This window comes from Bos mutus, chromosome 21, assembly GCF_027580195.1.
Source record: "Bos mutus isolate GX-2022 chromosome 21, NWIPB_WYAK_1.1, whole genome shotgun sequence".
NCBI classification, from domain to species: Eukaryota; Metazoa; Chordata; class Mammalia; order Artiodactyla; family Bovidae; genus Bos; species Bos mutus.
This window is the reverse complement of record NC_091637.1, coordinates 66,133,129-66,158,686: the sequence shown is the minus strand read 5'-3', so window position 1 is coordinate 66,158,686 and position 25,558 is coordinate 66,133,129. Positions and strand designations below refer to the sequence as shown.

Genomic DNA, 25,558 nt, shown 5'->3' with positions numbered 1-25,558 from the left:
TGATTATACTTGGGGGCCTCGTGGGACCAAAGAACAACGGAGCCTCTGTGCATTACAGGATGGTGGTGAGAGGCCGCTGGCTGGAGGCACAGCAAGGGCTGCCCGGGGGTAAGGCGGACAACGCCCCCTCCTCCCTCCTCGTCCTCCCTTTTTATTTGTTAAACGAGAACACGTGGTTGAATTCTCAAATGTTAAATGCTTATAAAATTCAATTCTATCGCCTAATAGAATACTGGTTGTCAGTTCACCAGGTGGGAACCCATCCGGCTGAGAAGTATTCCTAAGGCTCACATGGGCCCTGGAGGGGCTGGGAGAGCCTCGCCTCCCGACAGCCACGCCTGACACTCTGCCGGGAGGATGACCTGAAAGTGCAGCTCACTCTTATTTCCCGGAATGGGAATGAATTACTTATAAGCAGCATCAGGCTGCTTGGCTGCCCTGCAGCCCTGGTGGGGACACTCAGAGCACGTGGGGATCCGCACACCCTGGGCAGCGGGGTAAGGAGGGCTGTCCCAGCCGCAGGCCTGACCCCGGTGCCCAGACCGGACGGGCACTGAGCAACAGAGGCAGACGCACTGCAGGATGGGCCGGAGTGGCTCTCCCGGCCCCTCTCTCGGACATGTTCCTCCTGGGTTCTAAACCCTGCAACCTGGAGAGGGTGGGGAGGGGAGGCCCCTCACTAGATTCTTAGGAGGCCCATTAACCCGCAAGAGCGGCTAATCGGCCTCCTGCAATTTAGCGAGCGGCCTCCAAGAAGTCACTCGGTTGAACACAGGGGCCCTGGGAGGCGGGTCAGGCTCCCATCTCCACGCGGCTGAAGGCGGGCGGGGGCGGCAGTGCAGGCAGCCTACCTAGCTGGGAGAGGTCCAGCCGGGCCCAGTGCATGCCTGTGGGGCAGCTGGCGGACAGCGTCCGGATGAACACCTGGCGAGGCTGTCCAGCGCCCACAGGGCATCTTGGCAGGCGGCGTAGGCCCTCATCTCGGCGTCAGGGGGCAGCTGCACAGTGGACGGGCGGGACTGGGCGTGCTGGGCACTCAGGCGGCACAGGTCCTTGCTGCTCTGGCACAGCCACAGCGAGCTTCCTGCAGAGAGGTCACAGCATCACTGTGAGGCCCCAGCCCGGTGCCCACCCTCGCTCCCCACCGTGGGGCAGGAGCAGCCAGTAAACAGGAAACCAGCCCAACACACTCAGAAAAAACAAAAGAGTTCAGATCTTGGAAGCCCACGTCACCGGCTCAGTGGCCCAGACCTTGGATGTTCTATGATGAACCGGGAAGCCTTCATCGTGGTGTACTGGCCAGGGTCCTGAGGAAGCAAGCTCAGCGACTCCTTGGCAGTACGCCACCGAGGAGCCTCTGCCCGGGTGACAGGCGGGCAGCAGGGTGAGGCTGCTGGAGGAGGCCCAGAACACCAGGAAGCCTCTTCTCCCTTTCCTCACCCCCAAATTACACGCTTTCATTGTCTCCATTTATTCAGAGTCCTTGAGGCTCAATTCACTTTAAAATGCAAACCATGCTTAGAGAAGTTTTAAAATCTCAGTCAGATTATCTAAAACCTGGGGCCAGATACAGTTTGAAATTAAATTTTTGGGGGGAGTTTGAAAACGTAACGTCACGGTCATGCCAGATATTTAGGTAACAGCCCTGAGGAGTCAGCTGGTAACCCTCCAGCCGCCACCCCAACCCAGGCGGCGCAGTGATGCTTCTACAGCGCAGCGCGTCCTGGTCGCGACCCGCAGGACAGACGAGGGCAGGAGGGGCCTCCCGTCAGCTCAGGTCAGTTTTGTGGCCGCATTCAGGACACCTGTGGTGTTCAGAGCTCTCTCCCTCGGCACTGTGGTCAGACCGTCTGGCGAGGGAGTACTCTGTTGCACTGACCGAATCCTCCACATTCTGGCGGCTACAGGCTGGACCTCGCCGGCCGCTCCCTCTGAACCACAGACTCATGGCATCGTCTCGTTGGACTCGGCACCATCCTGGGCGGATGCTTTGGCTGCCAGCAGGGCCACCTGACTACCCTGAGCTGCAGGAGGGGCTCTGAGTTCTGAGTGGAGTTGGGAGGCCTGCCTGCCACGGGGCAGTGGGACTGAGGCCAGCAGGGGGATCTGTAAACGAGGATCACAGGGGAAATGGCCCAGCACCCGGACAAGCCTGGTGCCGACTGGCCTGTGCTATGGCCCCAAGATGTGCTGCTGCGGTACCGGCTGCCAGCCTCAGCCGCCACACAGGATGCGCCCGGCCGTCAGGAGGAGCCTCGTCTCCAGACTCGACTCCCTCAGCACCCCACACCAGGCTCTTCTCTCCTGTCCAGCTTCGGGGGCCCTCGCCCGTGACACCACCACGGCCAGGCTCCCACCCCAACTCGACCACATCAGACCATGGATTTAACCGTTCAGTGGCACCCCAACCCACCGTCCTTGCTGGGGGCAGTGGACGCCAACACAAAGGCCCACTTTGTGGCAGAGGCGGTGCCCCGGGGAACAACATGACTCCAGTAAGTGCCTGCGGAGAGTAAGGGAACAGTGTGTTAAAGCCAGAAGCGCTTCAGAGCTTCAGTGCTAGGCCGCAATTGGTCTTCAAAGCCCCCACAGAGGAGGGGCTCCGGAGGCCCTTAACGTTGGAGACCCAAGCCAGCACTGCGAGAGCCAGCCCAACGGGCAGAGCTACAGTCCTGCCCAGGGTTGGGGGAGGCCACCCAGGGGAGACAAGCTGGAGGAGACCCACTGAGCAGGGGTCACTCACAGAAACGAAGGCCCAGCTGGCACCTGGGCACTTACGCCTACGTTTACAGATCTCGCCCGAGCCTCGCGTCTCCCACAGGGCAGAAATTTTCTCTTTTGGAAACGGACTATTCTCTCACTAGACTCTAAGTATGGGAGGAGTTTTTCATGTAAATGGAAACTGCTGACATAAAAACAAGCTCTCTGCGCTCTCCTTATATCCTACGACACCCCTAGTGAAAACTGACGACACACCAGGTAGACACCGGTGTCCAATCATAGGAACGACAGACGGAAAAGAGGACACTTGTCAGAGCACAGAGGGCGCCTCCATCACACACTTCACACCACTGGCACTAGACGATCTCTTCAAGCGGAGTCTTAAAGCCGTACTTTCAAAGCTGACTCTAAGTGGAGCGGCCCATCAAGCTGACATGGAAGTAATTCACCCACCGATGAGACTCCCTCGAGCGACGTGGAATTCGTTCTTGCCCGAGGAGATCCAGACGCCGCTGTTGTTGACGCCCAGCAGGCTCGGCTGGCACTGCAGCTGCTGGGACCAGAATGCCGTGCGGAGCCTGTCCGCCACCTTCTCCACGGGCGCCTGGGCCGCCGTGGCCACGGAGTGCGTGGCGCGGATGACGGTCTGGAACAGGCTGCACTGGTCAAACACCACGTAGTCCGTGACGCTCACCTGGAGGGAGGCGGGCAGGCACCCTGCTCTCAGTGCAGTCACAAGCGCCTTCTGTATGTGCGCGGCCCGAGAGCTAAGGCCCCGCCCCCACCTGCACGCGCGCGCTCACTCGTGTGAGGGCTGGGGACAGGTGTGGGGACAGCCCTGCCGCAGGGTGCGATTACCTCCAAGGGGTCGATTCAGGGGGAGGCTAACACCTGCCTTTAGTTTACATACTTCTCTACTGCGTGCACCTCTTACAAGCATGCATTCCTTTTACGACTAAATATCACCCCGCCGCACCCCTAAGTCTTTTATTCTAAATCAGTGAGAAAGGATTATTTTGTTTTGAAATTTAGAAAGTTCCAAAGGACAACCGGTACAATACTTAGAATCGTAACATGGTTTTAAAAAGGTAGTATAGGTAGAGTGATGGAGCAACTCGTGACCTAACAGGAAAGTGAACGTGTGAGGCGCTCAGCGGTGTTCGACTCTGCAACCCCATGGACTGTAGCCCGCCAGGTGCCTCTGTCCACAGGATTCTTCAAGCAAGAACACTGGGGTGGGGGCTTCCCTGGGGGCTCTGTGGTAAAGAATCGGCCTCCCAACGCAGGAAGCCTGGTTTTGAGCCCTGATTCGGGAAGCACCTGCATGCCTCAGAGCCAACCAGGCCCGTGCGCCACAACTACCGAGCCCATGCTCTAGAGCCTGGGAGCCGCGACTACTGAGGCCTGCGCGCCGAGAGCCTGTGTCCACGAGAGAAGCCAGTGCGGTGAGCAACCTGCTCTCTGCAACGAGAAGCCAGTGCAGCAGCGAAGACCCAGCACAACCAGAAAACATACTGCAGTGGGCAGCCACGCCTCTCCAGGGGCTCCTTCCGAGCAGGGAGCAAACCCCAGCCTCCTGCTCTGCAGGCAGATGCTTTCCCATCAGCCACAGGGAGGCTCTGACCTCACTGGCACTGTTAGTAACTACGCCGGAACAGCAGTACAGACTGAACCTGGCCTGGACATGTGGAGCACACCTGGGCTCCGGTTCCGGACATGCTTCTCTCCCTTTCCTGAAAGAGGCCTTTCTCCAGGCCGTCTAAGGAAACCTCTCCTTGCTGGGCAGCTATGGTTGCTAGAAAGCTCTCTGACTGCGCGGCTTCCCGAGTCTGTCCACCCTGGTGGATTTAATTATAGAGAATGTCACGGCCCCACTCTTAGGACGGCCTCGTGCAGGCCACACTCCGAGGTCATGCACAACAAAATGCTGAGTGATGTGAAATCACTCCCGACAGGGAATCTCACGTGTAATAAACAAAACAAATGCAACAGAAGCAGCTATAAAATCAGCACTGCACTCCGTGTGTGCACACAGCCCTTCCTCACGGTGATGGAACTCGGGCTGACTGTGAGTTGCTGTTTGTACCGAGGTTCAAGCAAATGGTATTTGTTAGCTGCAGAGCCTGTGGCCTCTTTCTCTCTTATGGGCAGAGTCGTGCCAGCTTGGCCGGGTAGACTCTATCAGAGTCCACAGGAGGCCGGTAGAGCCTGGGGACCACCGCCCTTCCTCATGGGGTACGGTGCCAGGCCACACGGAAAGCCTGGGACATGTTCAGTCCCAGCACCCAGGCCTGGCCGATAAGTAGGATGCAAGTTAAAAAAGAAGAACGGTTTAATGACCAAACATAACGCTGACTCGAGCACCACAGAGCAATCAATCCTGTAGTAACTGAAACAGCTTGCTTCCAAACACCCCAGAGACGACTCTGTCACATCTCTCTGAAGACAATGTTCTGAATACTATGATAAAACAGCATCTAGCTTTCCTTAGGCTACTTAAACACAGAATTCAGTACATATATATGTTTTTTGTGTGTGTGTGTGTGTAAAACCATATAATATGGTTACAAATACAGAGTATTTTTGAATCATTTATATAACTTTTCAAATAGCACCTGGCATATTAAATTAGAGACATAGAGCAAACACAACTTCCTTTTCCACATGCTCATCTGAAAGACCTAAGAGCGGCCGATGGAAGACCTGCCCTCAACGAGGCAGGCCTGAGGGACAGCGCCTGACCCAGTGGGGCTCACACAGGAAGAGTCTCTGCTCGCCCCTCGGCGTGAACGCCAGCACGGTCCCACTCACCATGCTGGGGACTGCGGGCGACACGTTTACGCTGAATGTTGCCAGAGGGGTAAAGAGAGCTTAATTACACCATATTATTTGTCAGTGTTTACTTTTCTGGGAAAATTCCCCCTTCCTTTGTTGAAATACCATTTATTTACAGGCCTTCTGTACAAGCAGAGATAGTGAATTTTAATTGTGGGTTGGGTTTCTCACACCTATTATCTAATCTCTTTTCTTAGTACACTCTTTCAGAGTTAAATATTAGTATCACCTAGGTCTTCAAATGGATGTCACTAGGTCGATTTAGCCTGTAATATCAAATTTCTAAATAACACCAAAATTTAAGTAAACTAAGCCTGCATACTTAGGCAAAAAGAGCTTTCCGAGTTACTTTCTGTGATAAAAGCCTTGATATTCCTAATGTGCTCAAATGGTGACTGAGGGGTAAAGACTCTGCCTGCAGTGCAGGATATGTGGGTTTGATCCCTGGGTCAAGAAGGTCCCCTGGAGAAGGAAGTGGAAACCCACTCCAGTATTCTTGCCTGGAGAATTTCATGGAGTTCACAGGGCTGCAAAGAGTCAGGCACGACTGAGCACGCATAACTCATGAAACAGAAGTGAACACTGTTGGTTTAACCCAAGCTCCCTGAGCTCCGTAAGGAACAGGGAGGGGCGCCAAATGGGAGGCGCCCTGGCACGGACCCTGGAGCTAGACACCTACCTGCCACCAGTGGTCGTCGTCTCCTTGGGGCTTCTTGGAAACGATGCCAGTCCGGAACCACAGGTTTCCTCGGACGTCCAGAGCCCACAGGCTCTGCTGGTCCCCGAGAGTCACACAGACAGGCTCCAGAGCCTGCCGCTCACTGCAAACAAGGACAGCAGCGTGGCGTCAGCACCAGGTTCTCGGCTCCCAGCGTGTCTGGGACACTGACGTCAAGTGTCTGGGGGGTGCTCAGTGTGGGACAAGAGATGAGCCCCACTCGCAAGTTCCAAGGAAGGAAGCCTGAGTTCAGAGTTCAATGGCTGTGCAGTATGTGCAGTTCAGACGTGTGGTGGGACCTGAGGGACACATTGCAGGCCCAGGACGGTGGGGAACACTCCTTAGAGAAGACGACCCAGGAAGAAGCGCAGGTGTGTGGGGGATGCCAGGCCTGCGTGATCCAGCATCCCACCCCTGCCTCCACCAATTAAGTGAACAGAACCCCTTAGCACCAGGCTGTGCAGCGCAGTAGCAGCCTGGCAGACCCGCCCTCTCAGCGGACAACACCCTCCCTCTGCCATCCAGTGATGTCCCCGCCAGTGTCAGGGATTAGCTGCAGTCCCCCCAGCACAGCGCCTCCCTGACCTCTGCAGGGGGGCCGGGGCACCCCCGTGAGGCATGTCCCTGTCCAGCTTGGGACCACCTACACCAATGGGGGGTGGTTCCCCGAGACGGGAGCTCTGTGAGGCCAGGGCAGGGTCACGTTCACACTCTTAGCCCAGTACCGCCCCCGGCTCTCAAGAGGAGCTCACTCAAGTTTCCTGGGATGCTAAACTCAAACCAAGACTATCCTAGTCTAACTTTTCTAAGGACTACTGATAATTCCATGCTAGAAAAATGGCCTGACAGTAATTCTGCAATGAAAATTCTGACTGGTAGAAAGCAACCAAATAAACTGTAATTCATGGATAATTTCAGCTGACGAGGAGGATAATAAATGAAAATATTTGGTTCAGTCATCTGAGACTCTAAACAGAAACTTTCTGACACTGGGCAGTTCTGCAGAAAGACCACCATGAGAGACCTGTGAACACATGGGGCTCAAGGTCACACACAAATGCTGCTCAAGGGTAGAAGCATTTTTAAAACTGAGCTCTGACCCAACGTCCAGGCTGCCAGTCAGAGGGAGGCATAGGGTGCCTTCAAAGCCCAGGCTCCTGGCATTGACTCTGACAATACCAGAGAACACCACAACCTTGGAAACCTTCAGGGAACCAGCTCTGCCTGGGAAAGGCTCACACGTCCCTTAAGGGGCATCAAGCTGACAAAGACCAGACAGGGACAAGGAGGACACAGACCGCGTCTGCCCCTGCGCGCATACCTGACTATGTCGCACTTCCAGAGCTCCCCCTCGGGGCAGAAGCTGCTCACCCCCTCCCGGTACAGGAGGGCTCGCTGCTCCGTCAGCGCCCACACCACGCTGTTGCGGGCAGTGACCTGGGACAGCGGGAACGGACAGTCGACCTTCACGGCTCTGGCACAGGGGCGATCCACGCTGAGACCTGCCGGGGAGGGTGGAAAGCCCCCAGAGACACACCATCAGGATTTCACTCCCCATTCTCATCCTGTTGCTGGCTTATTTTTCTGTTTTGGTATTCTGTTATTAATAGCCTTTCCTTTCATAGTAAGTGCTTTCTCTTTTTAAGGTTCAGTTAACCTAAGATGGTTAAACAGTGCTTAAATATAACGTCCATCTGTAGTGTTTTTGGACGCTCTTTGGAAACTGGAATAACAACAATTCAGGACCTTCTAGTGTCCCCAAGTAGCTAAACAAGCGCTGAGAGAACATGAAAGCCCAGCACAGGAGGCAGCCAGACCCGAGCCAGGAGGGCCCTGGCCCAGAGGAGCCAGTGCGCAGAGAGGCCCTCCGCACTCAGTGGCCACAGCCCTCGCAGACTCTGCAAGTCCTGTCTCAGGAGCTCCGAGGCCATTCCTAAGGGAATTGGCAGAGCAGCTGCTACCTAAAGCCCATACCTGCGGCCTTGGCCTGCAGCTGGGTCTCTGCACTCCCTGACGTGTCCCTACTTATCACTAAAGTGCCTCTCGGTATCACAGTCCTTGGGCTGCATTTCCTCGGACTCAACGCGGTGGGAATCACCTACGGGACTTCTTACACTACTAATCCTCAGCCCAAACCTGGAGACTCTAACCCAGTAGCTCTGGGTGGGTCTGAGTTGGGCTGAAATCACTGCCCAGGTGATTCTTAAGACCCCCCTCATCCCCAGGCCAGAGTGCCCTCTTTCCCCAGCAGGAATGATATTCAGATGCCTCTGGAAGTTGGACGTGCCTGTCTTCCCAGCTATTTTTCACTTTCAAGGAAGCCACAGGAACAGGCTGGAGGGACTGGCGGGCACACGGGCCCGAAGCTGGCAGGGCTGCCCTCTGGGCCGAGGCAGGAGCTGCTGTCATCCTGGCATCCCCACAGCCGAGAGTGAGCCAGGTGCGAAGGGCTTCCAGCCCCAGAGCTGTTCCTGGCTGACCGTTCCCAAAAGAGATGGAAACATCCTCTCGGAAGCAGCAGTATTAAATGGTCAAAAGACTGATCTTTACATAAATCCAACAGGGCCTCCTGACAAGTGAAAAAGAGCTCCTGCCCTGGACTCATTTCCAGGTACTGCTAAATCATGTTGCTTTTGGAAACCCATATCCCATTTTGCTGACGGTACATAAACACTGACTCTCATTACAGTTTATTTTTAATAAACAAGTCCCACTGAGTCTCTTCCAACAGCTAAAGGTTCCCCTCAGGGCAGTTTCCTAGGACGAGATAAACTGCTATTTGGAGCAGATTATTTCTCGATGTTTTTTCCTGACCCATGTGTAAATAAGGATACGGAAGCAGGGCTTTGACCAGGCTGAAAAAACTGTCATGAGTTAAAGGGAAAAATGATTCTAATGTCATTTCTGTTACTCTTTCCTCTGCAGATTTGATACCACAGGAAAAGGGACATGCAATGAATGGCTAGCCCTATAAGATTCAAAACAATTGTATTAATTCCCGCTGTAAATGCGTCCTGGGCTGAACGTGAGTGAGCAGCAGAAAGGTGCCGATAGATTTCAGCGGCAAATACTCTCTTTCCGGAAACAATGGCAAATACTCTCTTTCCGGAGACGTTTTAACTTCCATTCGCACCCAGCCCCTCCCTCACCACCTCCAAGCACATTGCCACCAAAGTGCAGTCACCCCAGGGCAGCCACCTGTCTGCAGGTACAGGTCCCCGTTGGTCCTGATGATCCAGGCCGTGTCGTCACTCAGGGCCACAAACACCGCCTGGGGCAGAGCTTCGTACCAGTGGCGCTTCCCCTTGATGGTCACTTTTCCGCACGCAAAGGCTCGGTTAGACTTCTGTTCAATCTTCCAAAGAAGGGCGCCTGTGGAAATAAAAATTCTATTCAAGGGCCAATGAACACCGAGAAATGTTTACCCGCTAAACTCCCTTCTGGGTGCTGCGGGCAAGCGATTTCTCCAACATGCCCCCTTTGCTGCTACGCCGACCGGGGAAGGGCAGTGCTGAGGCGCGAGCCCCCGGGCCCCCTTAGCCGCCTCTTCATGTGTGAAAGGGGGTCGCCAGCAGCCCGCAGGCCGTCAGGAAGGGAGACTGCCTCAAGGACACAGCACACAGGGCGGGCGTCAGGGGCCCACGCCACGTGGGAGAGAGCAGTGCTGCTAGGCGTGCCGGGTGAGGGCCCGGACGGCCGTCCTGACACTGCTAGGCGTGCCGGGTGAGGGCCCGGACGGCCGTCCTGAGGCACAGTGAGCGTCCCGGCAAAGAGAGCACCCGAAGGGACTCGACGGCACAGGGTGAATTCTGGACCAGCCAAAGGGACACGGTGCAGGAAAAGGACACATCTGAGTTGGGCTGTCCCTTTTCCCACTTAGAAAAGGATTCTACTCAACAGACAATGGGGAGGGAAGGAGGAAAGGCAAACAGGAAGCCTGTCTATGGAGACGGAAGCAAGGTGTAACAAACCACCAGTGTCACCAAGAGCGCACAGGCTGGACAGAGGGTCCGACGTGAGGCGCAGACGCAGGAGAGGCGGCCGGCACAGCCCACAGCCCCGAGTGCCCAGCCTGGTCGGGGCCCTGCAGAACGGCTCAGCCAGAGCACCAAGCTGGTGGAGACAGAGCTCCCACTGGAGCGGTGAGGGACTGAACGGTGTGGAGACACAGAGTAATTCACAGAATCAGGGAAGAACCGAAGCTTATAACCGGCTGGAGAGATGAACCCAGAGGTAAATGAGAGGGAAAGGGTAAAGTTCACAACTACATAAAGTCAGCTTTACTGACTATGCCAAAGCCTTTGACTGTGTGGATCACAATAAACTGTGGACAATTCCGAAAGAGATGGGAATACCAGACCACCTGACCTGCCTCTTGAGAAATCTGTATGCAGGTCAGGAAGCAACAGTTAGAACTGGACATAGAACAACAGACTAGTTCCAAACAGGAAAAGGAGTACGTCAAGGCTGTATACTGTCACCCTGCTTATTTAACTTCTATGCAGAGTACATCATGACAAACGCTGGACTGGAAGAAACACAAGCTGGAATCAAGATTGCCGGGAGAAATATCAATAACCTCAGATATGCAAATGACACCACCCTTATGGCAGAACATGAAGAGGAACTAAAAAGCCTCTTGATGAAAGTGAAAGTGGAGAGTGAAAAAGTGGGCTTAAAGCTCAACATTCAGAAAACGAAGATCATGGCATCCGGTCCCATCACTTCATGGGAAATAGATGGGGAAACAGTGTCAGACTTTATTTTTTGTGGCTCCGAAATCACTGCAGATGGTGATTGCAGCCATGAAATTAAAAGACGCTTACTCCTTGGAAGGAAAGTTATGACCAACCTAGATAGCATATTCAAAAGCAGAGACATTACTTTGCCAACAAAGGTCCATCTAGTCAAGGCTATGGTTTTTCCTGTGGTCATGTATGGATGCGAGAGTTGGACTGTGAAGAAAGCCAAGCACCAAAGAATTGATGCTTTTGAACTGTGGTGTTGGCGAAGACTCTTGAGAGTCCCTCGGACTGCAAGGAGATCCATTCTGAAGGAGATCAGCCCTGGGTGTTCATTGGAAGGATTGATGCTAAAGCTGAAACTCCAATAACTTTGGCCACCTCATGAGAAGAGTTGACTCATTGGAAAAGACTCTGATGCTGGGAAGGATTGGGGGCAGGAGGAGAAGGGGACGACAGAGGATGAGATGGCTGGATGGCAACACCAACTCAATGGATGTGAGTCTGAGTGAACTCTGGGAGTTGGTGATGGACAGGGAGGCCTGGAGTGCTGCGATTCTGGGGTCGCAAAGAGTTGGACACGGCTGAGCGACTGAACTGAACTGAACGGAACAGATTATTATCTTAGTCTGTAAGGAAAAATATTTTTCAAACAGGAAAAAGATAGAAGAAAACAACCCTGAACAAACTACTGGTTTACACAGTGACAAAGGCCAGGAGAGTCGGAGGGAGCCTCTACCAGACATCACAGGCTCAGTCTTGTCTGCCTTCCATTCTGATGCTCTAACAAACCAGCTACAACCAGGCAAATACACATACATACTTTTGTTCTACCCCCTCCCCAAATAGGTAAAGCAGCCAGCATTATGAAAGACACAAGGTTCTGTGCAGATGGGGGCGGAGGTAGAACCTCACCCCGGAAGCGTCTGTCCCAGCCCACTGACAACGGCCTGATCACGGCTTGAAGGACTGAATGCATTTTCTTTTCACAGCCCAGGAGTAGCTTGTTCACCCAAAGATGTATGTAGCTCATTAAAAAATAATTTCTAAGAGAGAAACCAAATATTTCAAATTTATCCAACATATCCATGGGCCCATCTTCATTAGTTCAGTTGCTTTAAAGCAACACTAAGAAACAGGAACACATTTATTCTTATGAGAAATTTGTATGTTAATATTTCTTTAAAAAAAACTCAAAATTCAAGCTATTTGCATAACTTAACAAGAGTATGTTCATGTGTTACCACTGCAATTAATAAAAAACTAAAAACTGAACTGCATTTACACAATTTTTAGTTGATGTCAAATGAAGCAGTCCACGTCCCATGGAGAAAAGCCCTCAGCCCTCCAGGAAAGGCCCAGCGGCTGCGTGGGGTGGGGGGCCGGGCGCAGGGAGCCAGGAGGCAAACCTGAGGGCGAGACTGCCACCTGCTGGACAGCATCTTCGAACTTCTGCCAGCGCAGCCCAGCGCCCGGCAACGCGCTGCAGAACAGGCCGCCTTTGTAGTCCAGGCACCAGAGGTACTTCTCGGAGACCGCCAAGCTGAGGATGCCGTGGCCGGGCCCGGAGTAGCCCATCCAGCTTTCTGCAAACTGACAAGGACAGAGCCTGCTGAGTCGGCGACGGAAGACACAGCTGCATGTGCCCCACACTCGGCAATACGAAAAGTGCGCCAGCATTAAAGTCACAGAGCTGAAAGGGCTGTGTACGTGTGAGTGTGTGTGTGTCTGTGAAAGGCCCTCTGAGCAGCCATGCAGAGGCCGGCCCCACTGTCTCTGGACCAGCTCTCAGAAACACTGTGAGATGGGAGCTGCTGTCCCTGCAAGGACCCCACCACATCCCTGGATAAACACTTTTTCGTTGATACTGTAACCTCTTTCCTACCCCGGGGCTCACACTGTCATTCTACAGGCATGCTTCCCTTCCCGCTTGAGGGCAGACTGGCCTCTGTGCGTCCAATCATCACAGGAGAAACGGCACTGCCACCACCTTGTTTTCTCACGGGATGTTTTTGAGTTCTGTTCCAGTCACCAAACAGGCGGCCCACCCTGTGGTTGACGGACGCCTGGCCAGGACACTGCCTGACTGGAGTTTGGAGACTAAGGTTTAGCTGCGAGGAGTCTTTCGAAAACCAAAGCTAAATAAAGTGCGTACTTTAATTAAAAGTTTTCCAAAACTGCAAAAGAAACCCATGTATTTGCACAATCATCCACACAAGGACGTTCGTTCACTGCTTCACAGAGCATGATGCCCAAGTCTTCTCAGCTGGCCCTGCTCCCCAGGACACGCCTTATCTACCCCCTCAAAACCCACCAAATGTGGCTTTCAGATGGCTGGGCTGGATGAAGGCAGGCGAGGTCCTCACAGTGCTAGGGGCCCTCTCACCAAGGACTTTCTAAAACTCTGCCCAAGAAGCCCAATCACGCAGGCCAGAGCTGCCTGGCTAATGCTGGGTGGGTGGGGGCCCTGTGGCCACCCCCTCTCCGCCCTATGCTCATCACCAGCGCCCAAGTCCTGCTCCACTAGGAGGATCTGCAGATTATCTGGCTCCTCCCTGACTTGGACTCTGGGACCCAGGACTGCCCGTCACAAGCACTGCAGTGTCCCAGCACCAGACGCAGACCTTGGCAGCCGAAGGCACTCAAGAAAGGGCAAATGCACAGAAAACTGCGGGAAAGGGCACGCTGTCTTAAAGCAAGTAAGTGCGAGGTTCTGCTCTCAAGGCAGGACAGACAGCACCAAAGTTTGAGAGAGGGGACCCTAGGGCCACCCTGGCCCCACTTGCTACTTGATCCTGTGAAGCCAACGAAGTGTCTGAGGCTCCACTTCCTCCAGTGAAATGGGAGCACCTAGAGCTTGCGGTTTTTGTTTCCAGAAAAGTAAACGAGTTGAATTTGTAAAGGGCTGAGTGTGGCACCTGACCCCTGTGGGTGCTGCCCCAATGCTGTGCCTCGGTGGGACAGAGGTTCCACAGGCATCTGGGGACGGCACACGTGGCTATAGGTTCACCCACAGGCCACACCTCACAGCCACACAGCAAGAAGAGGTACAGTACACAGCTTTGAATCCAAATACATCTAATGATAATTACTTGCTGGATTTCCCTGTAAAGAATCCGCCTGCCAGTGCAGGAGACATGCTTTGATCCCTGATCCGGGGAAATCCCACGTGCCAAGGAACAACTAGGCCCATGTGGCACAGCTACTGAGCCTGAGCTCTAGAGCCCAGGGGCCCAAACTACGGAGCCTGCGCTCTAGAGCCCGGGGCGGGGGTGGGGGGCGGGGGACCCAGACTACCGAGCCTGCGCTCTAGAGCCCGGGGGACCCAGACTACCGAGCCTGCGCTCTAGAGCTCGGGACCTAAACTACTGCAGCTCTCATGCCTGGAGTCCAGGGTCATCGGTGCCCAGCTGCCTCAGGTTCCGAAGGAACAGCTCCCTTCTACACCCGTCACACCTTGGCACCGATGTTGAGTCAAAGAGATGCACGTCTGAGGAGATGGGGGCAGGGAGTGCTGGCCTCCGGCCTGCTCTGCGCCTTCTCCTCCAGGAGGGGACGGGCCTCTGCCCACTGGGTTCCTGGAGTGGCCCCCGGCCAACCCAGCCACTCTCCAGGATGATGAACACTAGGTGCCCATGCTGGACTGGCCCTCCTGGGTCAGGATCAATGGTGAGAGGCCGCTCTTGCTGCTTACTGACTGGGAACGGCAGGTCAGCAGGAGCCCAGGCCATTTCAGACCCCTGTGCTGGAGTCCCCTCAAATCTGGGCCTCCAGCACTTGGCTCACAGGGTTGACAGTGGGAGTGTAACTTCTTCCCAGTGTCAGTTTGCCAGCGACTTCCCTAAAGGAAGGAGCCCTCGTACCTGATCGGCCTTGAGCAGCCCGGGGTCGTCCGTGCCCAGCTGCCTCAGGTCCTGCAGGGAGCGGCCCCCTCCCAGCTCCGTCACGCTCGTCTCCGAGGATGAAGAGGGCAGCCCGTGGCCATAGATGTCCTCCTCATCGCTGGATGTCAGCACCTGGTCCCGTGGGGGCTGCTCCTGGGAGCTGGCGGCCGAGGTCCGGGGAGGTAGTCGGCCTCCCCCACCCAGGTCACGCTTGGAAGTGACGACCACCGTCTGGCCCGTGTCAGCGTCAGGAGCGGTGCGCTGGGGACTTGGGCTGAGGTTGTGGGGGGCTCCCATGTGCGTCAGGAAGCCCTGCTCTTCAGGGGGCTTCTCAGCTCTGCCTTCATCAGCCGTGGCCCCCGGAAGCCGTTGCTCTGCACTGGGGGCCCAGCTGAGGTGGGAAGGCTCCGGCGCCGAGTCCAGGAGGCAGGCTTCTGAGAAAGCACCCGGGGGGCCGTTAGGCTGCACGGCCCCGTCCCCCCGGGCCTCTGCTGTGCTGCCCGGCCCACTGTCCGCAGGCTGAGGCTCCTCCTCAAGCTCCACGATGTCCTCAGTGTCCTCCGCAAACTCCGTCGGGTGCCAGGAGGAACTCCCCGCCCCACAGGGTGGCTCGGTCCCACCCTCGCCGTCGCCCAGGGGGCTTTCAGTTCTCCCCTCAGCTCCTCCGTTCAGCAGGTCAGGGGCGGGCAGGGGGACCTCCAGGACACTGAATGCCTCAGGGTCGCTATACTCCAGCAGCACACCACTGGCCTCCCTGCTGAGACTGCTCTCCTGGTCAGGAGACCCTGTACTGGTCCGGTCCACGATGCTGCCCAAGCTGGAGGCTGCAGACGGCAGGTCCGTGCTCACGGACTGGGGGCTGTCCCCAGGACACTCACGGCCGGGGGTCGGCTCAAGGGGGCTGGGGCCCGTGGCGCTGCTCCCACCTTCGACTTGAAACAAGAACGGTTAGGGTTAGGCAGGATGCCACACAAGCGGCAAGACGCGAGCTAAAAAACAAAAACTTGGCTTAAGGAAAAAGGCGTCTTAAATGAAGGAGCTGTAATTGGTGAAGAATAAATCCCTCAAGTACAAAGTATCCCGATGTGGGGGTGTTTTAAATGAATGCAAATACTGTACACATGATGGGCTCTGAGGCTTCCTTCAATAAATGTTAACTAAGCAAAAACAAAGGAACAAATGGATCACAGAACAATTTTTTGAACTTATTAAAATATTAAAGCATCTGATAACATTTTCCTTCAATATTGTAGCGACCTTTAGTAGAGAGGCTCAATAAGCATCAAGGAGTAAGTAATAAGTTAAAAAAATTCCATGTTAAATCCTGTATCTGAGACTTCCCTGGTGGTAGGTTAAGAATCCACCTACCAAAGCAGGGGATGTGGGTTTGATCCCTGGTCCGGGAAGATCCCACATGCCGCCGGGCAACCAAGCAGAGCAACAATGACTGAAGGCCGGGCTCCGGAGCCTGTAAGCCGCGACGAGGAGCCTCTGCAAGGAGGCCAGACTGGTGACAACCCCTAGTCCCTGCCGCCAGAAAGCCCGGGCGCGGCTCCAGAGACCCAGTGCAGTCAAAAGGAAGCGATTTTAAAATCTCATATCTGGGGACTTCCCTGGCAATTTAGTCGTTAGGACTCTGCAAGCTCACTGCCAAGGACATGGGTTCATACCTTGGTTGGGGAACTAAGATCTCACAAGCCCTACAGCATGGCCAAAAAAAAAAAAAAAAATCCGTATCTGATGACATACCCAACACTAGACATAAAGTGATGCATCTGAAGATTCCCACAGCTTTCCTTCTGAGCTCATAGACTCTCTGGTCCAGCAGATGATATACATGAATAAACCAAATTTTTAATTTAAGCATTAAAAGTATAACACTTTGTGTTAAATACTGGATAAAGCTTTCACAGTGAAACTCCTCCGAGGAGGACAGACACTGCTGCCTGTGCTCTCGGCGAGCAGCCCCCGACCCCAGGCTGGTGAGAGGCCCCACGTGGCGGGAGGGGGCCCCAGGCGCTCTCCCGCGGACGGTACCTGTCTTCTTCGTCCTCTTCTTCTTTTTCACTCTGAGAGGCTTCACCACTAGTTCCTGGTCGAAGTCCTCCGAGCTGATCACGCTGAATCTCTTCGAGGTGAGTGGGCCGCCCCTGCCCAGCTCGGGGGCTGCCTGCAGCCCAGAGCCACTGTCCGTGGAGTTGAGCGAGCTGCTCCTGCTCCTGGGCTCGCTGGCCACGGAGCTGGCCACCGAAGAGCCCCGGAGCCTCGTCTCGGAAGGCGTGGCCGCTGGCGGCTTCTCCGCACGCGGCCCGTGGACTTGCTCTGCGCACACCGATGTCTCCAGGCCATCCCGCACTGGTAAAGAGGCTGGTTTTACTGTGGTTATCGGGGGGAAAGATGATGTGCTCTTATTATTAAAGGTAAAACACGTGTCCCAGGTGACAGACTTCAGTGTTCGAAAGCCTTACACATCGATCCCACAGGCTGGCTCAGAGCATCAGACGGAGATTACTCAGGCGGGTGCTGAGCTCCCCTTCCTATTCACTCAACCCCCAACCCTACAGACCCACAGAAACGATTCCAGCAAATGTGAGACCCTGACTGAAAATAGGTGATCTTCAAGAAAAGTATCATAAACTGTTTCTTAAGAATCAAAGGAAACTCCCTCTGAATAACTCATTTAGATAAAGCTACAATCACTTAATGGGTAAATAAAAGTGGTAAGTTTTCTACATTATAAACTTTAATTACATACGTTTTATAACAAAGTTTTGTAATAAATACATTTTATAACAAATACAAACCTACTGACGCTAGTCCTTCAGGCCTGCTTGAAATTCGTATAATGTTCCTGTCTCCCTTTAAGAAAAATATTTCATTTTCTGTGCAGGAAACAGACACGATATCCCCTGATCCTTCCAAACCAGCAATTGTGGCCTGTCCAGAAAAAGAAAATCACAAAACCAGGCAATGATAATAGCTCAATCTGTACAAACACATTGGAATCCAAAGAAGTCAAATAGCTGCTGTTTGCTGTCATGACTTTCTGAAACTTGGGAGTAATTCAACCCAAAGTGAGGTAATACCTGACTGATGGTGACTGAGTACCCGTCAGTACCTTTCTGGGACCAAGCCTGCAGTCTCTCCCCGCCCCCGGCCGCTCTCTCCACTGGCCCTGGTTGTGCTCCCACGCCCACCCTGCTGCAGGCGCATCCACTGGCCAGTCCGGACCCTGGCCCTGACCCCGTGATGCCATGCCCTCCACTCGGATTCTCTCCCTGGCCCTAGGTCACTGGGAGTTTCAACTAGATTCAGATGCCACCTCCTCGGGAAGAGTCCCTGACAAGCGGGCCCTCCTCAGCGATGCCCAGACTCTCAGAGCTCACAGCCCTTTACACTAACCCCCACCCGGCCCATCTCTCCTGGGCTGGACGTGTACTGGCAGGTCTAGAGCCCCCACCATGCGGATTCCCGCAGGAGAGCTCAGGCGGGCACTGCGAGTTGCGGTTGTGAATGAACGAGGAGGGAGACAGGACTCCTCCAACGCATCTGAAAGCCGTCAGCACCCAAAACACAGGACAACCCTGAGCCCTCGCTGACTAAAAAACATTCTTGCTTCTCAGTCAACAGCAAATAAGAGACTAGCTCAATGCAAAGGAGAAAATGGGTCTAAGTCCTTTGTTAATTCTTAAATAATCCTGACAGCAGTCTGAAAGCTTCTGATTGTGCTGCCACGTTCAGACTGTCTGTTCATGCCCCGCCTCTCTGGCTCCACTTCTCCACCTACAAAATGAAGTTAATTACACCTACTGGAGAAAGCTTTGGGTGAGTGTTCAGAAGAGAGGAATTGATGTATCATTATAGTATACCTTGACCCCACCAACTAGTAAGTGCACATTAAGTTCAAAGAGTACCCAAAGAAAAAAGAAAAGCGGTGTTCTCTAGACCTGGGGAAGAACACAAAAATGTCTTTCAAACGTTCCTTAAGAAGAGAAACTCAGGGCTAAAGGCACCTTGGTGATTCCCTAGGCCAACTCACCCGTCCCTGCCCCCTGTTGCAACAAAGACTTAGTGCAACTAAAAATAAATAAAACTTTTAAACAAAGAATATACTAAAACTGAACAGTTAAAAAAAAAAATCCTAAAGCAATCTCTATTGGCAATAATCTCATCACCCTACTTTAAACAGAAATTGTTTCCAACCATGATTTAATAATGCTGGAAAGGTGTCCAAATACATCATCAAGTAAAGTGGGGGAAAAATGGCACGAAGTAGCTCCACTCGGGAGGAGAAATAAGGGTAAAAGAAGAGGGTAGAAAGAAAGCTAGAGAAAGGCCCCCTGCCTCGCTCAGCCTCACCCTGGGGAAACCCTGGGGAGTGGGTCCCTGTCTCACTCTTTCTGTTAATGTTTGAGTTTTGATCTGATTTCATTACGCTCACGGTAATTTGGTAGCCATAAAACACATGATTCAAAGAAACGATAGAGAACATTTACTTTTCTGCTTAAATAAAACACACACACACTTTCTTAGTAGGGAATAGGACTACGAATATTTAAAGCAAATATTTTTTCAAATCTACACCTGGTTTCCATGACCAGCTCAATGGAAAAGGCGATGCACAGGACCCAGGCTGTTCCACCCTGAGAGGAAGCAGGAGGCCTGTGCACACCCTCCTGCCTCTAGAAGAAGGTGCGGTGCCATCCCTTTGCTCACCTGGTTGACGGTATCCAGGAGATAAATACTATATTCATTCCAACTCAACACCCAGCCTTCTTGGAAGAAGCACGACACGAGCCCCAGGTGCTTCTCAGGTGAGCTGCACCCTCCCCGCTCGGCGGAGTCCAGGCGTGGGTAAAGCTCGAAAGGCTTGACTCCTCCGGCGAAGACGTCTTTTAAGATAAACGTGGCCTGGACAGTCCCGTGGATGTCGGCCTTCCACAGCCGGAGCCCAGGCCGGGACGCGTACAAGGTTAGATCGCTTTGCTTACAGAGTCCTGGTATAAAGCAGGCACCAAACTTCCCAGTGCTGAGATGACAAGGGAAAAGGGAGGGAAGAAAGAAAGCGACACGGACTGAGTCAAAGTGCTAGCTGTCAACCCCTCATTTTAAGTCGAACAAGAATTTCTGGACTAAGCCAGAACAAGACTGATTCTTTTTCAAACCCTTTTCTACAGTGTGGGTTTTGGTGACGTGACCCGCTGGTCTACCCCAAGCCCACAGAGGACACGGCCTCTGCCTGCACCCCCTACAGCAGCCTCACAAGTGTGCACCCCGCGGAGCACGCATCCCAGTTACACACACCATGCCAGTGCAGTCTCACCACAGCCCCATGAGGCCGGAGTCAGGACTCCTGTCCTAGAGAAGAGCACGCAGCGGCAGGAGGAGAGACGCCCAGGGCCGAGCAGCCCCGCTGCTCTCAAAGTCTGCTCCTTCTGACGCCTGCTGCTGGGTTCGCCCAGCACCCCAGGGAACTAGCTTCAGGCCCAGAACTGGGGCAGCCCTTTCAGAACTTCTCTTAAAACCACAATCTCCATTCTGATCCTCAGGCAAGGTGGGATTTTTTGTTTTCCTATGTTTAGTACCATGAAATAGCTAAAACATACAAATAACAAAATGTACACCCAAGAACCTGTCCCTCAACTTTGGAAATAAAGCCAATAGCCGCATCGTTGATGTTCTCCTGCTCCAAAGGTCCCTGCCCCTCTGGGCTCCAGGTGTGAGTCCTACACTGAATTCTGTGTTCATTACTCCGTTGCTTCTATCAACACTTTAACCACATACCTTTGTTACTCCTAAATGCTACGTACTTTGGTACAGACATACTTTTGTCTGTAATTTGTGCTACAAAGTATGATGCTATTTGTAGTCCTTTGCAACTTGCTTTTAATCTAATAATTCTGAGATTTATCCTTGTTGAAAAAAGCACGGGGCTCATTCATTTTCACTGCTATACGGGACTCCATGATTTATTCACCCTCAGGTTGATGAGTATTTGAATTATTCCCACTTTTTCATTTTGAATTGTGCTCACCATGAGCATGTCTACACATAACCTCCTGGTACACAGGTCTGAGAGTTTGTCACGGACATTTCAGAGTGGACTCTGGACTGTCACGTGACTGCCATGTTGCTGATTAAGAGCAGATTCAGGTCAGAGAGACAATTTCAAACTTTTCCCGGTGTGTTTACACCAACCTGGGGGTTCCCACCACTCCACATCTCTGCCGAACCCCCGTGTCTCCCAGGGTTCAAACAGTAAGAGTTCAATTTAATCCTAAACCCTCTGATTCTCTGTCAGAGTACTTCCCTGATTCTGAACAGCAGAAGGAATTGTGGCTTGTTTTTTAATACTTATTTGGCCGCACCAGGCTTTAGTTGCAGCATCGGGATCTCTGATCTTCATTCAAACTCTCAGCTGTGTCACTCGGGATCTAGTTCCCTGACCAAGGGCTGAACCCAGGCCCTCTTCGTTGGGAGTGCAGAGTCTCAGCCACGGGGCTGCAGGGCAGTCCCACAGCCCTGCCACTCACTCCATGCTGTGGACTTCAGCTCCCTCATCTGTAAACCAGGGGTAACAACTCCCACCTCAAAGGCTGAATGACAATCCATGAAGATGACAAGCAACGCCGGTGACACTGAAGGCCCCAGATGCTCCGCTGCCTCTGCCGTCGCACTCCTGTGGGTGCCGGGCCCCGCCTCACCCTAGCCCTGCACAGCAGCACGGACTCCCAGGGGGCATGCCAGTGCCCACCCACCCCACGCAGATGAACTCAGCTGGGTGCTTCTCTGCGGTTCAGCATCTCACTGCATCCCTCTGGACAGGGTCCACGGAGGACACAATATCAATTCAACTTTGAAGTTAAGATCGTCAGACCAACCCGACACCGTGGGTCACTCCTGGACAACTCCACGGTCAGCACCGTGGTGATTACTGCCTCTGGTGACTTGTTCTGGCAAGGTTCTCAATAGAGACGCCCACAAGAGTTCCAACAGGACAGCCCATAACCTCTTCCTCCTGCCTTTCCTATTTCTATTTCTATTTGGTGATCCAACTTCCAAATCGAAGTATTTTCTTTCTACTAACAAGTCCTCTTAAAAATCTGTCACTTCAGGTGGGGTGACTAAAGCCTTCATTTTAATCAACATTTAGTGAGCTCCCACAGCACGTGAGAAGCTGTGGTGCAGGCAACAGGAAGGATGCAGGAGGACGGTCTCGGCCCCGGCATGTGACACACTGCAGCAGACGTGTGTCAGAGACGCACCGCCTCCGCAGCTCCAAGAGCTGCTCGAGGCCTCTAGACAAAGGGGACACGCTGTGCCTGGGCCGTGGAAGGCTAGACCTTGGACACTGAGCAGACCATGACCCTCTGGGGAAGGACAAGCTGAGCAGGGAAGGCGGGGCCCTGCTCTAAGGAGCCGCTGAACCGTGTTGGCAGCAGGCTGGGAGAAGGCGGCCGAGCCAGGGGTAACTGGCTACATACCGCCCAGGGCAAATGGCCCTCCACCCCAACTCGGCCGCCACCCACACGCAGGGTGACTCCCTAGCGCTGGCTGAAGTCATTCTGAATCAGACACAAAAACTCTAACTTTTAAGGTCAAAGCTCTGCAGGATTCTAAAATCACAAATCAACCGAGTTTCTCTACTTTGGTGGGTCTGTTTTCTAGAAATATCAACCATGACTTTAAAAAACGTCATTTCCTTTATGAGACACACCAATGTTGAGAGAAGTATTTCTAGTTATCAAATTCTACCATCAATCAAATTTTCTAATTTATGTACAATAATACTGAGCAAGACAGAGAGCCGGAAACGAGACGACAAGCCACAGCCTGGACGGCAGGCTCAACAGCCGGACACCCAAAGGCACCAGAGGGCACGATAGTGATGCTGCCCCAGAGCCCACGTGGCTGGGCGGGGGCCCAGGCTCCACACTCACCCCAGGGCCGCGGGTGCTGCTGACCCGGGAGGCCTACCACCGGACACGGAGGAGAAGCAGACGGCTGGGCGCTGCGATCGCCTGGGAGACACACACGCACTGTTCTGTTCAATCTGAGGGGGTTCACAGGCTGGATCACCCACCACTCCCTGCAGCTCTCCCCAGGCCCAGCTGCCCCGCTAACAGGACAGCCTCCGCCCCCCTCGGGCCAAGCTGGCTCCACTGCGGCCCTCCCGGGCTCAGGGCTGTGACCTGCACCACCACCTGGTCACCCTGCGTTCAAGCCCACATGCCCAGATACCCCAACACCCACACCCCCAGACACCCAGACACCCAGGGACCCAGACACCCATATCCCCAGACACCCAGACCCAGACACCCAGATATCCACACAGCCAGATACCCACACACCCACACCCCCAGACACCTATACCCCCATCCCCTCAGACATCCAGGGACCCAGACACCCAGGGACCCAGACACCCACATCCCCAGACACCCAGACACCCACACACCCAGACCCAGACACCCAGATACCCACACTACCAGACACGCACACACCCACACCCCCAGGGACCCAGACATCCACAACCCCACACCCCCAGACACCCAGAGACCCAGACACCCACACCCCCAGACACCCAGACATCCACACCCCCAAACACTCACACCTACACCCCCACACCCCCAGACAACCACATGACACCTACCACACCCACACCCCGACACCCACCATATCCCGACACCCACACCCCCGGACACCCAGGGACCCAGACACCCAGGGATCCAGACACCCACACCCCCACACCCCCACACCCACACCTAGCGTGCAGCCCCCCTTCCTCCCTCAGCTCCCCCAACCCCGCGGCCTGCGCCCTAAGGTGTTTTTTTGTCCAAGCCACACGGCATGTGGAATCTTAGTTCTCTGTCCAGGGATTGAACCCATGCCCCTTGCAGTGGAAGAGCGGAGCCCTAAGCAGTAGACCCCAGGGAAGTGCCCACAGGGGAGGTGGGCCTGGCCACCACACTGCCAGAATCAGAGGCCCAGCTGGGCGCATGGCTCGGGGCCACTCAGCGGCTGCAACACGGCTCTTTCTGACAGGTAGAGACGGGGTGTGCTGGCACACAAGACCTCCCTTTGCCAGTGACACTCACTCATCAGAGAGCTCCTAGGTCCCAGAGCTTTAAACGCTGTCCAGACACCCTCGAGGGCACCGCTGCAGCCCCCCACAGCCCTGAGCCCACGTCGCCCCCACCCGCCACCCCAGCCTGGCCCCAGAGGAAGACCGCGCCCTGCCCGCAGCGACACTCTACCCACTGCCTGGACCACCGCCTCTGACAGCTCTCCTCCTCCCACACCCCAGAGCCAGCCAACCCATCGGCTCTGCCCTCAAAGCATCCCTGCCACCCCACCCTGGTGTGAGCCCGACTCTCACCTCAGTCACCCGGGACCCTGGTGGCCTCCGTGGTGGCCGCACTCGCCCCCTCCACAGGGCAGCCAGAGTCAATGCCACTCGTGACTCTCAAGCGCTGGAGTAACACAGCGCCGAGTAGGGCCGTGAAGCCTACAGGATGGGCTCCCAGCCCCTCCTCTGAGCCCCAACACCTGGCCTGTGCTTCTCTGAGGGGTCCTCACGGCTCCCCCCCACCTCCCAGGAATCGGCTCAGACCCCACTGCACAGGAGGGTGGGGACACGTCTGCCTAGCCAAAACACACCAGACAGACATCCTCAGAGCTCCACCCATTTATTATTACAGCTGCACATTCTAGAACACGCTTATTTAACGTCGGTCTCCCCCACAGGAACGTGAGCTCCTGAAGACCAGCGCTTGTTCCCCTTGCTCACAGCAGTCTTCCCCAGATTGTAAAGGGCACTGGGCACAGAGCAGACACCCAGGAAGGACCCTCCAGGGTTGAATGGGAAACACGCTCCCAAGATGGCCTCACCCAGGCCAGGGGGCTCAGTGTCACCTGCATCTGACCACCTCATCTTCATTTCTGGCCCAGCCCCCTCTCCTGAGCTGCCGACCTGAACACGTTACTCCTGACGGGGATTCCGGCTTAGTCACCTAACAGGCATCTCAAACACAACGTGCCGGAGAGAGAATCCAGACATCCAGACCTTAACCCAGGGCTTCCTGTCTGAGTTAAAGGGCTTCTCTCTCCATCTGGTTGCTTTAGCCAAGGGCACAGAAATCCTTCCTTACTCTGTTCTCCCCTCGCCCCCTGTATCGAATTCATCCCCAAATCATCCTTCCCCCCCGCCCTACCCCTCTTCATGCCGGGGGCCCAGGTAGATTTCACACCGCCCCCAGGACTCCTGCAGCTGCCTCCTTGCTGTGCAGAACCAGGCGTGCTCAGGCCGCCCTCCTCCTGCCTAAAGCCCCCACTGGCTTCCCGTATGGCCTGGAATAACTCAGGGCAAGGACTGGCTCGAGTCTTCCTTTCCAGCACCCGCCCACCCTCCACAGCTGCCCTAGTCCCCCTCTGGCTCCTTGAACATTCCAGGCCCGGGCCCAACGCAGGGCCTCGGCAGCTCCCGAGACCGGAAGGCTCTTCACACACTGGAGGGTTCAGCCCAGGATCTCTTCCCCAGAGGCCTCTGCTGACCGACTGCCTCTACCCGACCCTTCACCCAGATGCTGCCTCAGAGCACTGTCCACGCCGAGACCGGCATCTCCGAGGGCAGAGCCTGGCTCCCCGCTGAGCCCCGGGTG

General features: G+C 54.5%; 1 protein-coding gene across 1 annotated transcript in view; it reads right to left on the bottom strand.

The window, feature by feature from the left end:
• Window positions 1-25,558, bottom strand: part of TECPR2 (tectonin beta-propeller repeat containing 2) — a 101,132-nt gene that overhangs the window by 33,953 nt on the left and 41,621 nt on the right. Inside the window, 12 exon segments of the mRNA XM_070358011.1 lie at window positions 852-929; window positions 932-1,084; window positions 2,414-2,503; window positions 3,175-3,415; window positions 6,236-6,377; window positions 7,596-7,776; window positions 9,473-9,646; window positions 12,426-12,609; window positions 14,880-15,832; window positions 16,938-17,255; window positions 17,705-17,837; window positions 19,617-19,929. Coding sequence (XP_070214112.1) covers window positions 852-929; window positions 932-1,084; window positions 2,414-2,503; window positions 3,175-3,415; window positions 6,236-6,377; window positions 7,596-7,776; window positions 9,473-9,646; window positions 12,426-12,609; window positions 14,880-15,832; window positions 16,938-17,255; window positions 17,705-17,837; window positions 19,617-19,929 — 2,960 coding nt within the window.